The sequence below is a fragment of the Chaetodon trifascialis genome, chromosome 12 (genome assembly GCF_039877785.1).
Source record: "Chaetodon trifascialis isolate fChaTrf1 chromosome 12, fChaTrf1.hap1, whole genome shotgun sequence".
Taxonomy (NCBI): Eukaryota; Metazoa; Chordata; class Actinopteri; order Chaetodontiformes; family Chaetodontidae; genus Chaetodon; species Chaetodon trifascialis.
Window position 1 is genome coordinate 18,915,113 of NC_092067.1, and position 19,744 is coordinate 18,934,856.

The 19,744-nt window shown below is 41.4% G+C and overlaps 1 protein-coding gene across 1 annotated transcript in view; it reads left to right on the plus strand.

Annotated features, from left to right (window-relative positions):
- Positions 1 to 19,744, plus strand: part of epha3 (eph receptor A3) — a 445,799-nt gene that overhangs the window by 310,682 nt on the left and 115,373 nt on the right. The window contains exon 3 of the mRNA XM_070976190.1: positions 15,452 to 16,115. Within this exon, the coding sequence (XP_070832291.1) occupies positions 15,452 to 16,115 (664 nt within the window). The remainder of the gene's footprint in view (positions 1 to 15,451; positions 16,116 to 19,744) is intronic.

The window sequence follows — 19,744 nt, forward strand, 5'->3', positions numbered from 1 at the left end:
CATGTCTGGGGAGAAAGTGAAGCAAAAAGAGATAACTGGCAAATATATTATTAGTCATAGAATTGTTATGTGGATGAAAACCTTCAACTTTGAGGGAACTTTTTTTACGGGTGTGGGGAGTTCTTGGTCCAGTTGAACTGTCAGTTTTCAGCACTCAACTTTGTACATTCAGCCGTACTGATACGACCACTTGTGTGTGATTATATGCCGTACTGTATGCTATGTATCAGTGTTTAGTTTTGCTGTTTTCTCTCTGTGAGTGTTTCTCATTCATATTCTTCCCCTTCTTCAGTGTAATAGAGTTGGAGCTGTGATAGAAGAGAGGCAGGGTCACTTGGTTAAGATTCATCCCCTGAAGCTCCACTGTTTACTTTCTGTCTCTTTTACGGGAGAGAGAAACATCTTGTTTTCTTCTCCGCTCTCCAGTCTAACTTCAATCTAGATCTTGGATCCTGCACGGGAAGGTGGGGCATTTGGGGTCAGAAGATGGTTCCTATTAGAGGGATATGGTTTCATTGGAGATTAATGTTTTGTCTGGCAAGCTCTCTGAAATGCACTCAACATTTTATACAAATTCTGAGGATGCTGAAAGCCATGCCTCACCACATGCTTTCTCTGTCTATCTCCTTGCTGCTCTTTCTGTCCTAATTGATCGAGCAGGTCAGACAATCCCGTTTTGTCTGCGCTCATTTCCAGTCAGGCTTGTTTAAGCGTTACAGACTGGAGTCAGATGGCTTTTCAATGGGAAGATGTCTCCTAATGTTACCAGACAGACAGGCGGACATACAGACAGGCCAACCCAGAAGGCCAACCTAAAACATTGTTGTGTATCTGCAACGTTTAAGAGCCCTAATGGAGATTTGGGCCTCATGTGCACCTTTCAATATTTAAAGTCTCTTACCGAAATGCGCTGTGTATGTTCCAGACTGGAGTCAGGTGGCTTCGTATTGCGTTCTACTGACAGGTGTTTCTGTTATTTTGTGCACCCCATTGATATCAGTGAGTGAAGGCTAAATAGCAGAAACACCTCTCTGTATGATGCAATGCATCTCAACAGCACTACAGAATACATCCTGCAAAATGACCAGAAAGCTTTCTGGAACTGTTTCAACAGAAACTGAGGGGAGGATTTATCGCGGGACTGTTGTATTAGACGTAGTCGTCCCAGAAAATATGATGGACCCACTTCCTTTATGTAGACATACAGAACTCATTCTGAAATGAAAACACAATAATTCTTATTTTCATGTTATTTTGCTATCATGAAAACATATTTTTTGGCCATATTCTGCCAATAGATCCCCATAAATCTTACAGACTAATTCGGTGACAGTCACTGTGCTTAAGCGATGCCCCATCATCCTAAACCTACAGTAATCCTAATTCTCACCTTAACTTTCAGTTCTTATTGAAAAGCATCCCTTTGTCTTGAGTATTTTCTGTACATTTTCCATTCTTATGAGAGGACATTTGGCCCTCAAGCACACTTAAGAACTACAAAACACACACCATCCTCACACACAGCTCGGCGTTCACCTCCCTCTCTTTACCTCTTGTCCGCTCTGTCTTACCGCCTTGTGACTCCGCCGCTGTTCATCTTCCCCTTCCCCCTCCTCTTGATATCTTTCTCCCGTTTCCTCAGTTTCACTACCTCTCTTTCTCGCCCCCCTCCCTCTGTCTCTCTGACAGCCTCTTCTTAACAGAGAGCAGCAGACTGTGAAAACAGGCGAGAGGCGACGTGTCATGGGTGTGTTTGTGTGTATTTCATCCGGTGCGTCTGCAGAGGGAGGACAGTATAATTAATTAAATAAAACATTTTAATTTAAGTGATATTTATTATGTTACTCCAGATAACTCAGTTATTTCATTATTTCTCTTTAATCATTGCCTGGCTGCTCATAATACTCCTGCCTTCAGGCGCACTCTGAGATATTAATTCAAGCGTTTTTAGCTGGAAATAGTCATGAAATAGGCCCTGTTACAAGGTTTAGGTTTAGCTTGTGATATGTTTTACTTTACAAGTAGGATGTAGAGGTGCTGAAAGTGTACAATAAGCATGTTAATGTATTGCAGAATAATAAAGATTTGGCAGTGAGTGAAAAAAGAAATAGAATGATATATGTGTAGTAATAATAAGCAACATAACCTTCTCTGTAAATTGTTGTTATAGAGTCCATTCTCTTTGCCATAAGATCACATTTTATTGACTTTTTGGTTCCCTCATATGTCTTCAACAATACTTGATGGCAGCTTAATATTACAGCACCTCAATCAATGCAATATTGTTTCAGCAAAACAGCCTTCTTGTGCGGTCCACCAATAAAGCAGATTCAAGTTTAATTGAATTGGGACTGAGCGAAAGAGATAAAAGAGAACGAGATGACCTTTTCTTCAGTCTGAAATGCCAGAGTTGTCTTCATCATTGACTCCTGTGTTTGGCTAAAGTTGACACCAGTCAGGCCCTTGCTTTTGACTCATCAGTTTAGAGTGCTGATCTGAAGATAAACCCTCTGGAGAAACTTAGTTTTTTAATATAACTCCAGTCTCTGAGAAGCCTCTTAATCTCGAAAGACCTATAAAATCAAACACCATAACATTTGCAGTATCTCCCATGAACCCATCTTGAGGGCTATATTGAACCCCTTTTATTTAAAGTATAACACAAGGATAACTCGACATTGAGCTAATGTTCTTGGTAGACTCGCTCTGTGTGTGTCTGTATAGCATGCTTTCCTCTACCTGGGTGACCTGGTCTTATCTAAGCTGTCTATGGTTGCACCCTGCTACCTCACCCACCGGCAAAGTCTGCGTGTGTGTATGTGTGTGTGTTCATCGTACCACTGTGTGCAGCCGTCACTGTGATCTCACATCAGTCAGAAGCTGCTGAGCCACACATTGACATTCCAGACTGCCTGCCTGCCTGCCTCTCTGACAAAAATAGATATGTAAAACGACAAGCTCTTTCCCCCCCGTTTTTCCCACGCATAGTTTGTCTGAGCTGGTGGAGGGGAAAAAAAAAGAAAGGTCTCTGGTCTGTGTCAGCTCAGATGAGAAAGAGGCAGCGTGTGTGGAGGGGAGTGACATATCACTGTTTAGGCAAATGAGATAGAGGGGAAGAGGTTGAAAGGAGGCCAGGTTCATGCCCTTACCCAGTGGTGATCCAGCAGGTAGATGGGGTTGCGGATAAAAGGTATTTCAGCAAGCAATGACAGTGTATTTTCATTAGTACACTCATAGTTTTCATGTCCAAAAATCTAAGGATTCAGTGGTTTTTGTTGCCCTGAGGGTTGAATTTATTCCAGCACTACAGTTAATTCCAAATATGAAGTTAATTAGTTAAAAATGTATTAATTGCAGGATAGGACTCTAACCTGATATGATAGTTCTGTTTGCTGCATTTAATTAACCAAAGCTACGCATTCCTTTGCTGCAAAGGACCAACCGTAGATTTACTGTTGAATTTTGATCTATTTTGTGCTGATATCACATTTTAACAAGACTGAGAGGCATGTTAGCAGCTCTGTGAGGCTGTACGCAGGCATAGTGGGGTCACAACACCTACATGCTGGTGCTCAGCAGGCACAATGTTTACCATGTTCACCATCTTAGTTTAGCATGTTAGCATGCTAAACTAGTACAGGGGAACCCGAGGGGAGGGGAGTGTCAGTTGGGCAGGTCCGCACAAGCCATTGGAAATGATGAGTTTCAGAGTGTTGTGTTGTGTTGTGTTGTGTTGTGTTGTGTTGTGTTGTGTTGTGTTGTGTTGTGTTGTGTTGTGTTGTGTTGCGTTGTGTGTTAAATGACCTTACAGTAAGTGGGCAGTAACTACTGGATTGATCCTGTCATGCATGAGATCCTTTTTTCATTAACATTGCAATGAGAGGTCAGAGGTCATGTTCAGCCACAGAACAGCAGCTCCTGAGCTGGTGAGATTCAATGTTTTGCTCAAGGACACTCCAGCAGGATGGCTGCTGCTGATGCAGCGTGTGAATCGGGGCTGTCTTTTCACAGACAGCCGTTTTAAATCTTTGGCATGTCAAAGTACACGTGTGCATTTTTTTCTTCCAATAGAAGGGTAAAGTTAAAGCTTTACATCCATTACTGCCAGCCGTGATTGATTTAATACAACAGCAGGAAGAGCGATCTATGGCAGTCACAAATGCATGATAGATTGGGACCCTCTCCAGAGGCCATCACTGTAATGGACATCATACTGTGCTAAATGACATAAATGCATTACGGCAACAACTAGTGTTAAATTAAATGAATTACACAACATAGACATGAGGCGATGACAGAGCCAAACATGTTGAATGCCCATGCTGCTTTTGCAATAACGTCTTATTTCCATGAAAAGGTGACACAATTATTTTAATATTTTTCATTATAACTATGACATTTATCATCAGACACTCCACTGTCTTATAAAGGAAAAGATATATGTGACGTTACAAGGCTGCTTCATTTTGCATAGATGAGCTCTGTTATGTGGAAATCAATAAAATCTTGATGGATGGCCCTGATCATTGCACGGGGCTGGTGGAGTAGCTGTCACAGACTGTAGCAGGCACAGTCTCACTGGTCTTTCTTCTTTTCCCCATTGTCTCAGGCAATAGGCTTGAGGTTGAGAAAAACTGTCAGTTTTAATACCTTCAGAAGTGTGAAATTGTTATCTCTCCTTTCGTCAGCCTCAACATAACGCTTTGTTTACCTCTAGGAAGTGTATATGAACATACTGTGCAAAGATCATCCAATGTCACAGGGGGCAAAAAGTGTAATAACATAAGCCGTATACTCTAAGAAGTGAGCTGCTTTGTTTACCTTGGACCATCTGCTCCTCAGATTCTTCAGCTCTGTGATAGTTTGCTCTGTGTGTTGCAGCTTCTCCATCATTGCTTTAAGAAGTCCTGTTTGTCCAAATAAGATGGTAAAGTGGCATTATGTCAATTTTTAGAAACTGAAATTGGGTTTCAAAATGAGTTGAGAAATTAGCCCTTGTATAGTCAATACATGGGCTAATTATTTGGCATTTTAATCAATGAGTCAGTCTGTGCCGCACACACCTTTATCCGATAACGACAGAGGTTCTTTACCATTTAGGCTAAATTATTATGGTGTCAAGGAAATCATTCCACTGTAGTTGGAGGATTTTACTCAACAGTCTGTTAAACCTGCAATCAAATGTGCCTCAAGGGAACTGCAAACACTTAACAGAATTTTATTAGTCTTGCTCTCAGTGGTTGTCATTCAATTTCAGGTGTCAGGCGGTTTTTACAACATGACCAGAATACAGTTCAGGTGGGAGCGTTTAATCAGTGTCATTTGGGTGTTTGATTGACTTTTAAAAACAGCCAACACACAAATCACTACTACTACTACTACTGCTGAATATCAGCTCCAACACGAGCAGTCCCTAACATGTCACACTGTGCTCTCGGCTATCTTCAGAGGATGGCTGAGGCCATGACCAACAGGGTGTCACTTTGTGAGAGCGCCACGAGGATGACAGATGGGTGCACTGGCTCCACCCTCCTGGCTACCCATCCGCTGTGATTGATGCAAGAATGAGAAGAGCGCATGGTCTTTGGATTTCATTTGCTCACCGCTGTTCACTTGCTCCTATTGATTTAGAGGTGGGCTGGTGACGGGCAGTGGGACACTGTGTGTGTTTGTTTGTGAGTGTGTGTGTGTGAAAGTAATACGGGTTGCATCTTACTTGTTTTTAATTGAAGAATCAAACCCTAAAGGACAGTGACAAACAACCACATATCCAAGAACAACTTGATCAAAATGCATCCAACATTTCAACCAAATGACAAGCAGAATTCTGTGGTCTGACAGAATCATCTAATAAATAACGACAGAAATAAGTTCATTGATATGAAGGGTGGTGTTCATACCATCTGGTTTGGATCATAGCTGCCGATTGCTGACATTTCGCTGTAAGCTTAATCATCTTGAGGGCCAATTTTTCCAATATGTTAGCGCTTACTTGTGGTAGATCTGGCAAAAAGTGACCTGTTTTTGCCTGTACATACTCCAAGATAGATGCCCATTCGAACCACATAGCTCTATTTTGGATCACTTCATTATTCCCAGTTTGGCAGAAATGTACAGTACCAAACCTGTTGGCAGCAGCATCACAGCTTGATTTCAGCACAAAGATCAACACGATTAAAAGGAGATCACAGTGACGCCCAGAGAGGGCAGAATTGGCAGAATCTACTGTGCAGTTTCTCAAAAAAACATGTAGTTTTTATTGGAAATGAAGATTTTGTTACGTATTCACAGCATGAATCTACCTGCCTGCGTTTAAACAACTTCTTTTTATTTCACTGTGTATTAAAAATGACAATAAACTGTGAAATGTCTTTTTTGCTATATTATTGAGGTGTGAAAGCAGTTTAGTGAGAGACACATACATCAACGAATCGACCATGTGTAGCAAATGGCTCTGCTCTCCAAGGGGGAGCTCTCAACGTGGCAACAAGGTTATAATGGCTGCTCTGTACACCTGCATGAAAGTGATTGGATGTTACTAATCAGCTGATGGCCTCAAAGCTGTGAGTGAGCCAGTGATTGTGAAGCATGAGTGAAACCGATATTGTCAGGTAATGCACGCTAAACCTCAGTGCTCTGTCTGAACTACACTGTGCTCCATCTGGCACACAGATCTGAGTCTGAATGATAACTATAGATTATTTTACTCAAATATTCAAGCTATAATCTGGCCTGCTCCCCTTGAGTTCAAGCGTTTCCTCCATATCAGTGAGAAAAACGTCTCTGAGGTTTTCAAGATGTTTCATGGAGCAGACCTCCGATTTCTTGCCTCCGGTTAAATAGCCACTGCTGCCGTTTCTTAAAATTAAAGTCAGCTTATTGCAGAATCATCTCCTGTTTATATTTCTGCAGCGAAGCCACATAATCATGAATTGCACTTGCATTCAGAAAGTAGATAAAACCATTGATTTTCAGAGAACAGAGTAAATGTGTGCGTGTGTGTGTGTGTGTGGAATGACCTCAGTGATGATGCTGAGCTGGCGAGGGAATAAAAAAATAGGGACATACCTTTTTTAGGGTGCTGCTTATCCAACACGGAAAGTTGAGCAAATCCCCTGTATACTTATTGAAGCAATAATCAAGGTCAAGTTCATTAATGCACCACCACACCTCCCCATCCCCTCTCTGGTGTTATAAAAAACAGGTCCAATACTGTGTTTCCTATCACTACTGTATTTTTTTTTGTTTAACATGGACAACCCACTCTCTAATCTTCATTAAAACATTGATATATAGCTAAAGTGTTGGTTGAACTTTTTAAGGAATTATCTGAAGTTAACAGCACATCTTTGTCAAGTGTTTTACATGAAGCAGACCAGCCAACCTCTACTCAGCAAAGAGACAATGAGCAGAAAAGACAGATGGCCCTGTTCTCCACATTGGCATCCAAACTAAGCATCATCATTATTAGCCACGATGAATGAGGTCCACCACCACGCTGTCATAATGAAAACACTGAGGGCTTCTTTCTGTTTTGCTGAGGTGTCATTCGAAAAGATTTTCTGACATCTTCGGTATTGTTATCCACGTTCTGTCCGGTGTCAAATCCTGCCAATATTCCTCTTGGCACACCTGTAGTAATTGGATTGGAAGGCCTAAAGTACATAGTGAAAATCTATTTCCATAATTCTGCAATCAAAGTATTGATCGCCTTGTTGGCACTCAGTTAAAGACAATGACTTGGGCGAGGTTGCCAGATATTGACGAAATCCCCCAAGTTAAGCCCCACTTGTCCCTAATGAGCCCTCTATAGACCGACTGACACACACACCCCTACACGCGCTTTTGTGACAAAACACACACACAGAGCATAGATTTGTGGCCATTTAGATACGATTTGATTTAAGCTTGTACTTGAGAACAGGAGTTTTTCTCTTTCTAAACTTTCTAAACTTGTCAAATTTATTAAAGACAGGAAATTGGCATTGGGAAAAAGTGTAAGTATGAACTATATTTATTGCCATATTGTGTGTTTGTAGATTTTTTTGGAGAGAGTGAGTAGCTTCAAAATTAATGAGGTGCTTTTGAATATAAAAAACTTCCCCATTGTCTCTGAGACTAAATCTTATTAAATGGGGGGTGAAGGGGCGGGGGTAGACTTTATTCTCTTCTCTTACAGCAATAATTTCCATCCAGTGATCATAAATATTCATGTCATAAAAATGCCAGAAGACCACTTTGAGTTTTGCATTGGTACCTTACTTTTCTCTCTCTCTCTGTTTTAGTTGTTTTACTTTCTTCACATTGTTTGTTCTTTTCTCATAAAGCCAAAGAGCTGACATCAAGTTCCCTCGTGAGCAAAGACCCTTCATCCATCTCCCTAATACCTATACTAGTGTGTGTGCACGTGCGTGCGTGCGTGCAGGAGGTGGAGGTTTTTTCATCCATCACAGAGGGAGGCTCTGGGATTAAATAAAAATCTCTCAATCCCAGTGACAGTGGCATCGCACACAAACACTTACTCACAATTCGGTAAGGTGTGTGTGTGTGTGTGTAAGAGACGAAGTGTATAGACAGAAATAGAGAGGGCACGAGGTACAGAGTGAGACTAACAGAGGAGGGACATGGGAATGGAGAGAAAGAGGGAAGAAAGAAAGAATACAGACACGATATCATAGAGAGACAGAGAAAAGGGAGTTTTAGCAAACCTGAGAAAAACGCTGTTACAGTAATTACCCTATTTGTTGAGTGTTGAAATAAGAGTAAATAAAAACCTTCTAAACAGACTTTACATAATCAAATCAGTGAAAATTAAGTGATCAGTTTCTGCCACACTGGGACTAGAGAAGATTAGGTGCATTACGTCTTTACTGTTTTTAGAAACAGAGCTAGTATTAACATACCATAAATGGGCTTTAAATGTAATTTATTAAGTGAATTTTATTTGGAGCTGCAGCTTTGCATGTTGCTGGTACCAACTGGCTGTGAGTGGAAACAGAAATGACTGAATTTTAATGTTAAAGATGCTATATGATGCACGCGAGCCTGCGTCAATGTCTTTACATTGAAATGCACTTTTGGGGGAGGGAGAGAAAACACACAAAGACAAACAAAAAGATGACCAGAAGGAATGATTTAAAGAAAGAAAGCTGGCTGCAGGTGTTTACGTTGGCCGTTGTTTCCCTCTCCTTAGTCTTTATCTTTGCCTTAATTGAGAGAAATCTCAGGAGACCGAGGAAAAACCCACCTGCTCCCAACTCCACTGATACCGTGTGTGTATGTGTGTGAAAACAGGAGAATCAAGCTCTAAATAAAGCAGGTGAGGCTACAGGACACCTTGTACAATCTGCGGCTATGACAAAAGGGAAAGGTATGCGAAATATTTATTCAGGTCCAGTCTCCTGAGGGCCAAATTAACACCTGTGATTTCACTGCGCTCTCATTTGCCACCAACAATATACAACAGCAGTGTCCTGTTTGCCTTCTATAGGACATTTAAAATTCCTCTTTAAAATTGCTCAGGGGGCCAGCCAATGGATGAAAAAGTGTTTATTTAGTTATCATTTAAACATACAGATTGTTCATATATTTGATCGTGTCCATGTTGCACCCATAGGTTTCTGAAAAGCCGCTGTGAAGCTCAATGATAGCAGCTTCAACTGTCACCAACTTGGCAGTGCCTGAGTCCACCAAACTCCCAGCTAATACAGAAATAGGGCAAAGAGGTGGAGCGTGTGTGGAGCTGAGGCAGACCAAATGAAGTCTAGTTGCTGAAACCTTGCAGCTAGCTGTCAGTCAAAGCAGCCATGCCCTTAATTATGCATAACTTTAAGCCTCGATATAATTTGAGCAAGTGAGTTGTATATAAATTCACCCCCTGTGCAGTTGTAATGAATGGGGAACTTAGCTAGACAGACAGAGTACCAGGCTGTGAACATTTTTATTTCTGCTGTAAAGTTGGGCATTTTAATGTAGGGGTCTATGGGAATTGACTCGCCAACCTCATGTGGCTATTCGAGGAACTGCAGTTTTTGGCACTTCCACATTGGCTTCACTTTCCAGCCCTGGTGGTTGCCCCTTGGTCCTTTGGACTGTTTGTGCTTGTTAATTGTCATTAATTGAAATGCATACTGCAACACAATTATATGTACAATTGTGTGTGCGGGTGTGTGAATGAAGCAGGTGTGTGATTGTGCTACTGTACTTGTTTTTGTGTGTATCAAAGAATTTGGGAATTTAACTTTATGCCACGCATGCACAGACACGTACTCTCATGGTATCAGTGTAACAGCTGGCAGTTTTTTCTCCAATGGCCGCTTCGTCCCACTTCTCAGTTTGTTCACACCAACGAAAATGTACAGTAGACAAGCTAATTTAAAGCAGATTAGTAGAACATATAGCCAAGAGTGGAAATCCAAATGAAGGGCATTCAAAAGAATTTACATGCATTGAATGTACTCAGAAACCTGTGCGTGTGTCTTGGTCAAATGTGTAAAGATTTAATCACTTTGACGTGATGAGCACACGTCTCCTGGCAGTCTAATAGTAAACCTTTCAAAGCTCTAATCCTTAACCTGCCCCACTGGTTTCTGTCAGTAATATAATTCTTAACTAATTCTTTTATAGTAGGTCATAACACACTCTCATTCACACAGTGGGACATTTGACTTTTAAAATGTGTTTAATTCTTTTTTCTTTTTCTTTTTCCAACAACCTCAGACCCAACCAAGTGGTGGGTCGGTTTAGGATCGCTAAATGTTTAATTTCGATCTAGGACGAGTAGAGCAGGTTATGACACTGTAGTTAAAAAGCGCTGTTCTCAATAGGGCTTCGGGTTTCACAGTTTTAATAAAAGGAGCTCACCTCTGGGCTAGTGGCCAGTAAAATGACTGGCTCTCTTTCATGTGAGAGAGCGATGGGCTATAAGGGCCTCGGTCTCAGGCTGCAATCAATCAACCACATTTTCTGACCGTTTTTCAATTATGCATGTTAAGGCTGGATGGCCAGGTAGTGAGGTGGCCAGGCAAGACTTCACTTAAAGGTTTCTACTTGGGAAGAGAACTTGGTACACATTCGGATTACAAATGAGTGCCACACACACACAATAAAGTGGCTACGGTCTTGTCAGGTTGCTGAGTTCATGCGGACCTCAGACGCAATTGTGATGCTGTCACTGGAATGTGCCTTTTGTTTTTTTAAGCCGACTGACAGGAAATAAATGTCATTGCTTTTAAAACAATAACTGAATTCCCAGCTCTTGGAAATGCAAAGCTGCAGAGTGACTTATTTAAAAGTGCTCCCTCCAAATAGCTGCTTGACATTATCAGCCAGCTGACAAGATGTCAGTGTCTCAGAGGCCGTTAGATCAGCTGTGAATGGTGTTTAATTGGGGATTCGAGCCGCAATGTGTGCCCATCACCATGGATTGTTCTCCGCCTTTGGGACAAATCACGCTGATAACTCTTCCTCTATCCCTGCTTCTGTCTCTGGCCACAGTTTATCTACAGTGGCATTTTAGCTAATTTCATTGTCTCGTAACTTTAGTGATTGTCTTGTATCTCAAGATAAAAACACTCAAGATGTTCTCAACACATTCTGTTTCATCATCTCCTCTTTGTCTCCTGCTTTCTGTCATCTCTTTCTCCACACCCCCTTTTCTTTCACACATTACTTTGTTGGTAAAGAATCTTGTCTAACAGGAAAGAATGGCTTCAATTTTATACCCAGATATTAAATCTTGAATCTCTTCAGTACAGAAGACAGCCTTGATGCACTATAAAAATGTCCTGGATAGAGAGGCTGGGGGCTACGTCTGACCTTGCTGTGTGTTTCTGTGTGCAACAACCTGGTTCATTTCGCATTTCTAGCAGACCTCACAGTCATACAGTTGCATATATACACAGCAGACTTATTCCAAACTGTAACATTCATTACTTAAAGGTGAAAACATAAAAAATTACTAAAATTATCAACAGAATGCGACGTACAGTAATAACAGTTTTGATATGTTGTCAAAGCTATCTGTGTATTGTTGCAGAGATAGGTACTGAAGTTAGCATGCAAACCAGCTAGCCCTGACATCATCTTCATCATCTCTCATAATACCACTTTGTACCTCAAGAGGTGACAGTCTGATGCTATAGCGCCCTGTAGTTTCAACTGGAAGACGTATCCTGCATCCTGTCCTGCCCCCGCCTGCTGTGTCTTTGTTGTCCCCGGAGTCAGACTTGCCTATGTTCGGCCCTGGTCCAGCCCTTTTCGCGAGGAGGCTGCTGAGCATGGTGTTAACACCAGCAATCCTCTAATGATCTGAACTGTCGGTTCGGGCAGACCAGTCAGCTATCAGAGCCACTAGCTGCATGGCTAACTGAGCTAACAAGCGAGCTACAGCCAAAGATATCTAGAGCAAAGCATTTGTTTTGAGTGACCGTCGACAGTTGGCCAATTCTTATGTGTTACATCGTGAACATCCCTCTTTAGTGAAGTGAAGCTAAACCAAATTGAAAACCATTGACAGACACTGAAAATACATACAGTTTGAAGCAATGTCAATAATCTGACTAAAGCTACACAGTATGTCTTTTAGACTTCAGCAACATACCTGTACTGTTTCCATACATTTTCATCTTGACCTTTTCAATGTCTCCAGCATTGAAAACATTTTCCTTTTGAAATTAGACAAGATATTCTCCTGTATAAACTGGTCTTCTTCTGTAACTCTCCTAAGCTGCAGAGCTTATCGTTGTTAGGAGAAAGTGTTTGAGCTCAAGGGTGCTGATGCATCTTTTCTCCTACAAACACCTCTGCAGGTCAACAGCTGACTAAGTGGTTAAATCAGATTGAAAAGGCTCGAAGGGTGGATTGAATCAGCACGTTTAAACGCTTGTGTATGGCCCATGACTGGACCAAGCTGAGCATCTGTGTGGCAAATGTGACAGAAACCAGAAAAGACCAGTTTTGGGTAAAACAAAACCTGTGTAGTTCGAAAAGCAAGTCAAATGAAATAAATAAGTATTTATGTATTACATACACAATATTTGTATACCCAAGTCTTCAGACTGGGTGGTGCGTTATGCATTTAAATGTTTTAATGCAGAGGCTTCCAGATGGCAGGCTTTATATTAATGTGTAAGGCGTGTGTTCTCTCCTCAAGCAATCAATAGTGTAGATATTATGAACCGTTCGTAGCTCAATAAACTCTCCGAGAGAGAGAGAGCTTTTGATTAAAGAATTTGAAGGTCTCAAATTTGTGGACATGATGGAAGAAGTAGTATGTCTACCTCCAGTCCTCCTGAAACTGATGATAACGTCTCTTGTCTTAATGTAATTGTTGTTCGCACACAATTGTCCTGTTTCCAAGGTTTAACACTGTAAAAAGCATTTAAAGGTAGATTCAACATTTTGGGAATTAAGTTTCTTTGTCAAAATTTACAGAAATTCAGATATTCATGATAACTCGCTGTTAATGATATTCAAGTGAGGACCCGGACACAAAGGATTGACAGTGGGTGGTACTGTCTGAAATTAGCAGAGCTGCGTTTCTCTTTTCTTCAGATGATTATTTTTGGATTAATAATTACCATATTTTACCCAAATCTATTGCACTGCTCTACTTTGCAGAACAGAATTCACTGTGCTTAGCCTCACACGTGATGGGCAATGTGACAAAATCAATTTGTCTGACTGTAATGCTACAATTACACCTTGAGGGAAGAGCAGATTAAAGCCCGCCGTCTTTGGATGATTGAATTAGAACATGTTATTAAAAACGATAATGAGTATGTGAAAGCAAACATTAGGCTTTGATTACTACTCTCATCAAGAGGTAATATTTAGCTAAGTGTAAAACAGCTTATTAAATGCACAAGCTTATCAGGCAAATAGTATTGGTAAATTAACCAGCGGCTCTATCACAACTCTCTGGACTGCCTTTGCCTATAAAGGAGTTGATTTCCAGCCATTAATTAGAATGGGGATCTCTCCTCCCAGACCTCCGAATGGGAACACATAGTGTGTGCGTGTCGGTGCGATGTAGCCGGTTCACTTTTTTTTAATGTAGAATGATAGTTATGTAAATGTGTTGGTTGGTAATTAATAGCTTTATGCTTGGCCTTCACACCTAACCTCCCAAATGCATCTCTCACTTGTCTCTGTGAAAACAGTGTTAATTATAGTGTTTGGCTCATACCAGGAGACAGAACTGGGTGTGCAATACTGCAGTCCACCAGTGGGCATGTGCAGGATTTCATTGCTCAAACTCATCCACAGTCCTCCTGAGTCACAGGAGCTGATTGTTAACGCTAATGTTGCACTTGTATTCTGCTCATTAAAATTTGGCCATATTTTTATCTCCACAGCCAAAATAATACCCCCCCAGAAATCTGTATTTGCCACAGAAAGTTACATTTTCAGAATATTGGTGTGTGCGTAGTAGTAGTTGTGAAATAGTTTGACAGTATAAGCAAAATTGTTTGTATATCAGTCTAAATATAAAGCATGCACTCTCAAAGGCACTGTAGCTTGTGGAGGGTCCAATGCTGCATTGTAAGCGAAGTGATTTGAGAGCCCTTTTCCCAGGCAGGTAATTTGATTCTTGGAGGTCGATGTTGGGTGGTTTTGGGGTCGCCCATGTAGCCAGTCTCCACTCGAATAAAACCAGAGAGCCATGCAGGACCAGGAGGCTAAAAACCCCTATTAACTTCTCTCCCATCAACATGGGGACAGGTAACCTCATGACCCTGCAAAGCTGCCATACGCCCTGATCATGTGACCTCGGAGTTGTAGAGCTGAAGACTAGGCAGCTGGAGTCAGACATCATTCTGAGAGAAAACCTGCCAAGAGAGACCTGAAGGAATAAGACAAAAAGAGACTGTTAGTTTAGTGATTTTTTTTTTTTTTTTTTTCTGCTGCCGCTGTTGAGGATAATCGTCCATCCGTCTGATAGTTATTTTGGTCAAAAGCAAAATAGCTCAAGAAGATACTGTTGATTTGATTCATGGTTGGGAAGCGAACAGTGCTTTCGGGTGTAATAGTCTGATGTTTTGTTCCCCACATGGACTTTATGCACTATTATAACCTCACCTGATTTCTTTCTATCCTCTCATCATTCAATTACTCTGACCATGAGAGGGCTCAGGCACTCGAACATAATTGTAAGTCGTTTTGGGACACTTGGCCAACATATGATCTACACACACACGGTACCTCATAGAAACATGCAGGTTGCAATGGAATTAGCTCATCACATTCATGCTCTAGAAGTGATGAACCCTTTGGATGACCTCATGATTTCTACTTAAGTGCCACACTGCATAATGAGTAAAAACAACATGTTCATCATTCTGTCTCTCACCTTTACACTGTTGCCTGATGGGGTCACTAGCGGGACTTAAAACTTGTGGTCTTGTGATTTAATTCTGATTCCTTTTCTTTGCTTTTCCCTCCTGTTTAGTGGGATGCCATTACAGAGATGGATGAGCACAACCGTCCCATCCATACTTTCCAGGTTTGCAATGTGATGGAGCCCAACCAGAACAACTGGCTTCGCTCCAACTGGATCTCTCGTCAGGCCGCCCAAAAGATCTACGTGGAGCTTCGCTTCACCCTCCGTGACTGCAACTCCATCCCTTGGGTATCTGGCACCTGCAAGGAGACATTCAACCTCTTCTACCATGAGACCGATGAAGCTCACGGTGTAAAATTCAAGCCCCCACAGTACACCAAGATCGACACCATCGCTGCCGACGAGAGCTTCACTCAGATGGATCTTGGAGATCGCATACTCAAGCTCAACACGGAGGTGCGCGAAGTGGGACCCATGACCAGGAAGGGCTTCTATCTGGCATTCCAGGACATCGGTGCCTGCATCGCCTTGGTTTCAGTGAGGGTTTACTATAAAAAGTGTCCGTTCACGCTGAGGAACCTGGCCTCATTTCCAGACACAGTACCTCGTGTGGACTCTTCCTCATTGGTGGAGGTGAGAGGGGCGTGTATTGACCACGCTGAAGAAAGAGACACACCCAAACTGTTCTGTGGAGCCGATGGAGACTGGTTGGTTCCATTGGGAAGATGCGTCTGCAGCGTTGGCTATGAGGAGATCGACGGCTCCTGCAGTGGTGAGTTTTCCAACCTTTCTCTCATTATTTTTGCTTTTTGCTCATGTAGCATCTGCTGAAATTGTATATTTTTTCAGTGTTTACAACTTGAAAACTGATATGAACTCTATTCTTTACAAACTTAGAAGGGAGGGTACCAGTATTTTTAGCTGTATATTAGTATATTTGCTGTCTAAAAACTGAGGTGAAGACACGTCAAGTAGGAAGCTGATATCTCCTGTTTAGCCTATTAAACACGAATGCAGTGCTATTCTTGTTTTTTACTCAAATGCTTCCCTGATTTGTTCACTTTGTGTGTTCCGTAGCATATCAAATTCCCATATTCATAAACTTCGCTGTCCCTTCATTGAAGTCAATTTCTTGTTTAGTCTACTTGGCTGATGAATTAGCCAGTCAGATAGATAAGCAACGTATATAAATTAAGTTGCCGATATCATGTCTGCAGGGCTTTATTTCCGCTTACTTCATGCATTTCAATAGTGTATGAAGGACCTACAAAAGGTACATTTTATGTCAGTAGCTGACCATCTGCCTACAATGCCCAATTATTTCATTCTACATGTTTACAGTCACTCTCCAGCTGTGCTCTCATATATCAAAGGTTTACAAAGCATACATACATATATTCCCTCTTCATTCCCTCCTACTCACCCTGCTTTTGTTTTCCTCTGCTTCCTCTGTTTTTTCTAGCCGCTTACTCTCTGGAGAATAAGATAACATCTAATGTGAAGGGATTAGAGTGGTTAGGATTGTTTGTGTGATGGCAGAGAGCTTCTCTGATTCTGTCTGAGGCTGTATTAGTGTGTGGGTGTGCACATATGCATGTTGTAAGTATATTTGTAATTTAGAATATCTTGTCCTGAGTCCAACAGTTTCTGTGATACATTAACACTTTCTGTTATGTTTCTCTGTTCCCTTTGCTCGACAACTGTCCTGCATCATTTAGCCTTTTGAATTCTGCTCGGATTCCAAAGAGATGCAAGGCTAAGATGCACTCATTAGTAACTCTGCTTATAGTAAATGCAGAATTAGTGAAGGGGCTTTCTGTGATAACACAAATCCTATACAATGTTATCAAGATGTGTGAGAGAGGTTAATGCTAGAGTGTTTGCTTTTGCATTTAAAATTCTCTCAAATGGTTAAAATGAAAAAAGTATTCTTCTGTGGGTTTCTCCTGGTGGATTTTAGTCCGCATTTTACCTATTACTTGAGAGCATTAGTGTACTGTCATAAAGTGAACCATAGTGCTGTGTCCTGTGTCAGAGGACTCTTTCAGGGGATTTAGCAATTGAATGCTGTAGGTCATGTATTTGTGTGAAAGCATATGATCCACTGTGTGTATCAGTGTGAGTTATATATACAGATGAATAGAGTGTGTGTGTATATGTGATTAGGCATGCACGTAGGTATGTTGTGTATAGCAGTGGCCCACCACCCGCTGTCCCAGGGGCTGCCTTGGTGTGACAGATTACCTCGGCTGGCTGGGTTACAGTTTGATCCTCAACTCTCTGATATGAGCTTTGGGCTATCGCCAGTCGCACTGCTCACTGGGAAGTTATAGTACAAAAAAAAAAACATATCCTCATGAAGGTCCAATGGAGTTTCTTTTCAAGCAACATACAGGTCTGATGTCAGGTCAACTAGTACACGTGTCTGCATCTACAGTAGATAAATGTACAATCTACAAGGTGGAAATTTTGCAGCAAATGATCGGTTTTGCAGTAACTGCCCACTTACTGCAAAAAGTGATCCATTCACTGACTAAATGCTGGAGCCTGATCATTCTGTCATCCTGAGAGGTAATAATATATCTACAGTCTATACGCTGTTAACACTGAATAACACTGATTTTAACACCTGCAAGTGCTTTAAATTCAATGTGACCAGTTGAATATCAAGAAAGATGCTGGCACTTAGTGAGAGGTGCACAAACCCAATGTTTCATCTGCATCTGGCTGACTCTTTTCTGTTTTAAATAGAGTGCACAGTTACTTTTACCAAAATTAACAGGATGCACAACAGATGGATGATACTGGCACAAATATGTCACGGCATCCATCGTCCATCCATCCATCCAACATCACCACAAACTACAGCTTTGCTCAGTGCTCTTTTGAAAACGCTTTCAGGACTGCTCGCTGCTCTTCTCCCACCATCCAGAACCAGATGTCCTTCTACAGTTGATTACAATTCATCTTGTGACACAGGTCGGCGAGGTTTCCCAGCTGCACTTGCAGCTGCATTGCAATCAACAGGCCAGGGGTTAAACTGCAGCTGTGATTAGAGCTGGACTGAACCAAAATGGTTATTTCATTCATGTTTGTCGCTTTATTCTTCTTCCTTATTTTTGTATAAGCGTTAGTTGTTGTGTGACAAAACAAGTTTGCCAATGTTAAATGAACTCGTTCTTGAGAGATAATGCTTTGATAATTATTTGGTTTGGCTAGACTAGATTTTCAAAATAAAGCTCGCTGAGAAACATTTCAGATGACGGTTGCAGCTTGACTTGGTTTTGGGGCATAAAGCACTTCAGGAAAAGATCGTGGTCTCAGTGACAATAACTGTTTCCTTAAGACAGTCTATGTTGACTTCTGGTTTCACATGGGAAACCAATCCCCGTTTCCTGTGTCAAACTCCTGTGTTTACACCCATCCATCCACCCGACCTCCTCCCTACGCACACTTCGTCGCTCTTTATACTGCGTTTGTCCTTTGCGCCCTCATTATCACCCCCTGCTGGTACTGCACATTCATACATTTTCATGCCAAGCTGAGGCAAATGTGACACTGATGAGGTGTCTTCTGATGGATCATCAGGTTTATTATGTGCTTTACTGTGATACTGGGCTGATCACATAACACCACAAAAGAAGTAGCCTAGCATTTATGTATTTACTTTAACTCCATCTTGGATGTGTTTGATGTCTTTTTACACATCATATCCATTATGGTTTTAACAGGTACAAAGAAGCTGACATTAAAAAACAGTCATTTCAATAAGCAGCAGCAATATGGTCACCTGTCACCAACTCTATTGGCCTTAATTTGTCTACCTTCTTCCATCCCTTCTATCCTTCACCCCTCACTCTCTAAGAAGCAGATTTCACAGTTGGGTTAAGCTTGGCCCTTGGGGCAATGTGATGGCATTTTACTGCAATGTCAGCCCTGAAATGCAGCCCTTGCTCATTGTTCCAGGATTCAAACAAGCGTTGTTATTAAAAGCCTCCGCACAAGGTACCACTGGAGTGCCTTGGGCATTGAAGGAGAAAGACTGAGGTGACTGGCTAAGTTAATGCTTCGATCCTCGCTCTACAACAGGCAGGTGTTTTAAATGCTATGGCTGCTGGACTAGGCTGGAAAGAAATAACAGGTTTGAAATCTGTGATTTCAGTAAAACACCATCATTGATAAGTGTTTTAAATGCACAGTGCCGACCTTTCTGCTCTTCATCTCTGGTTGTTTATGTGTTATGTAATGAAATGTTTTATGCTTATTGCAGCCCATGCACTCACTGTAAGTCACTCTGAACAAGACCACTAGTTAGACCTAAAATGTAACTGATAAATTCATGTTAATTAGAAGAAATTATTGCTGTTTTCACCCTGAAAGTGTTTAAGGGGAGAGAGGCTA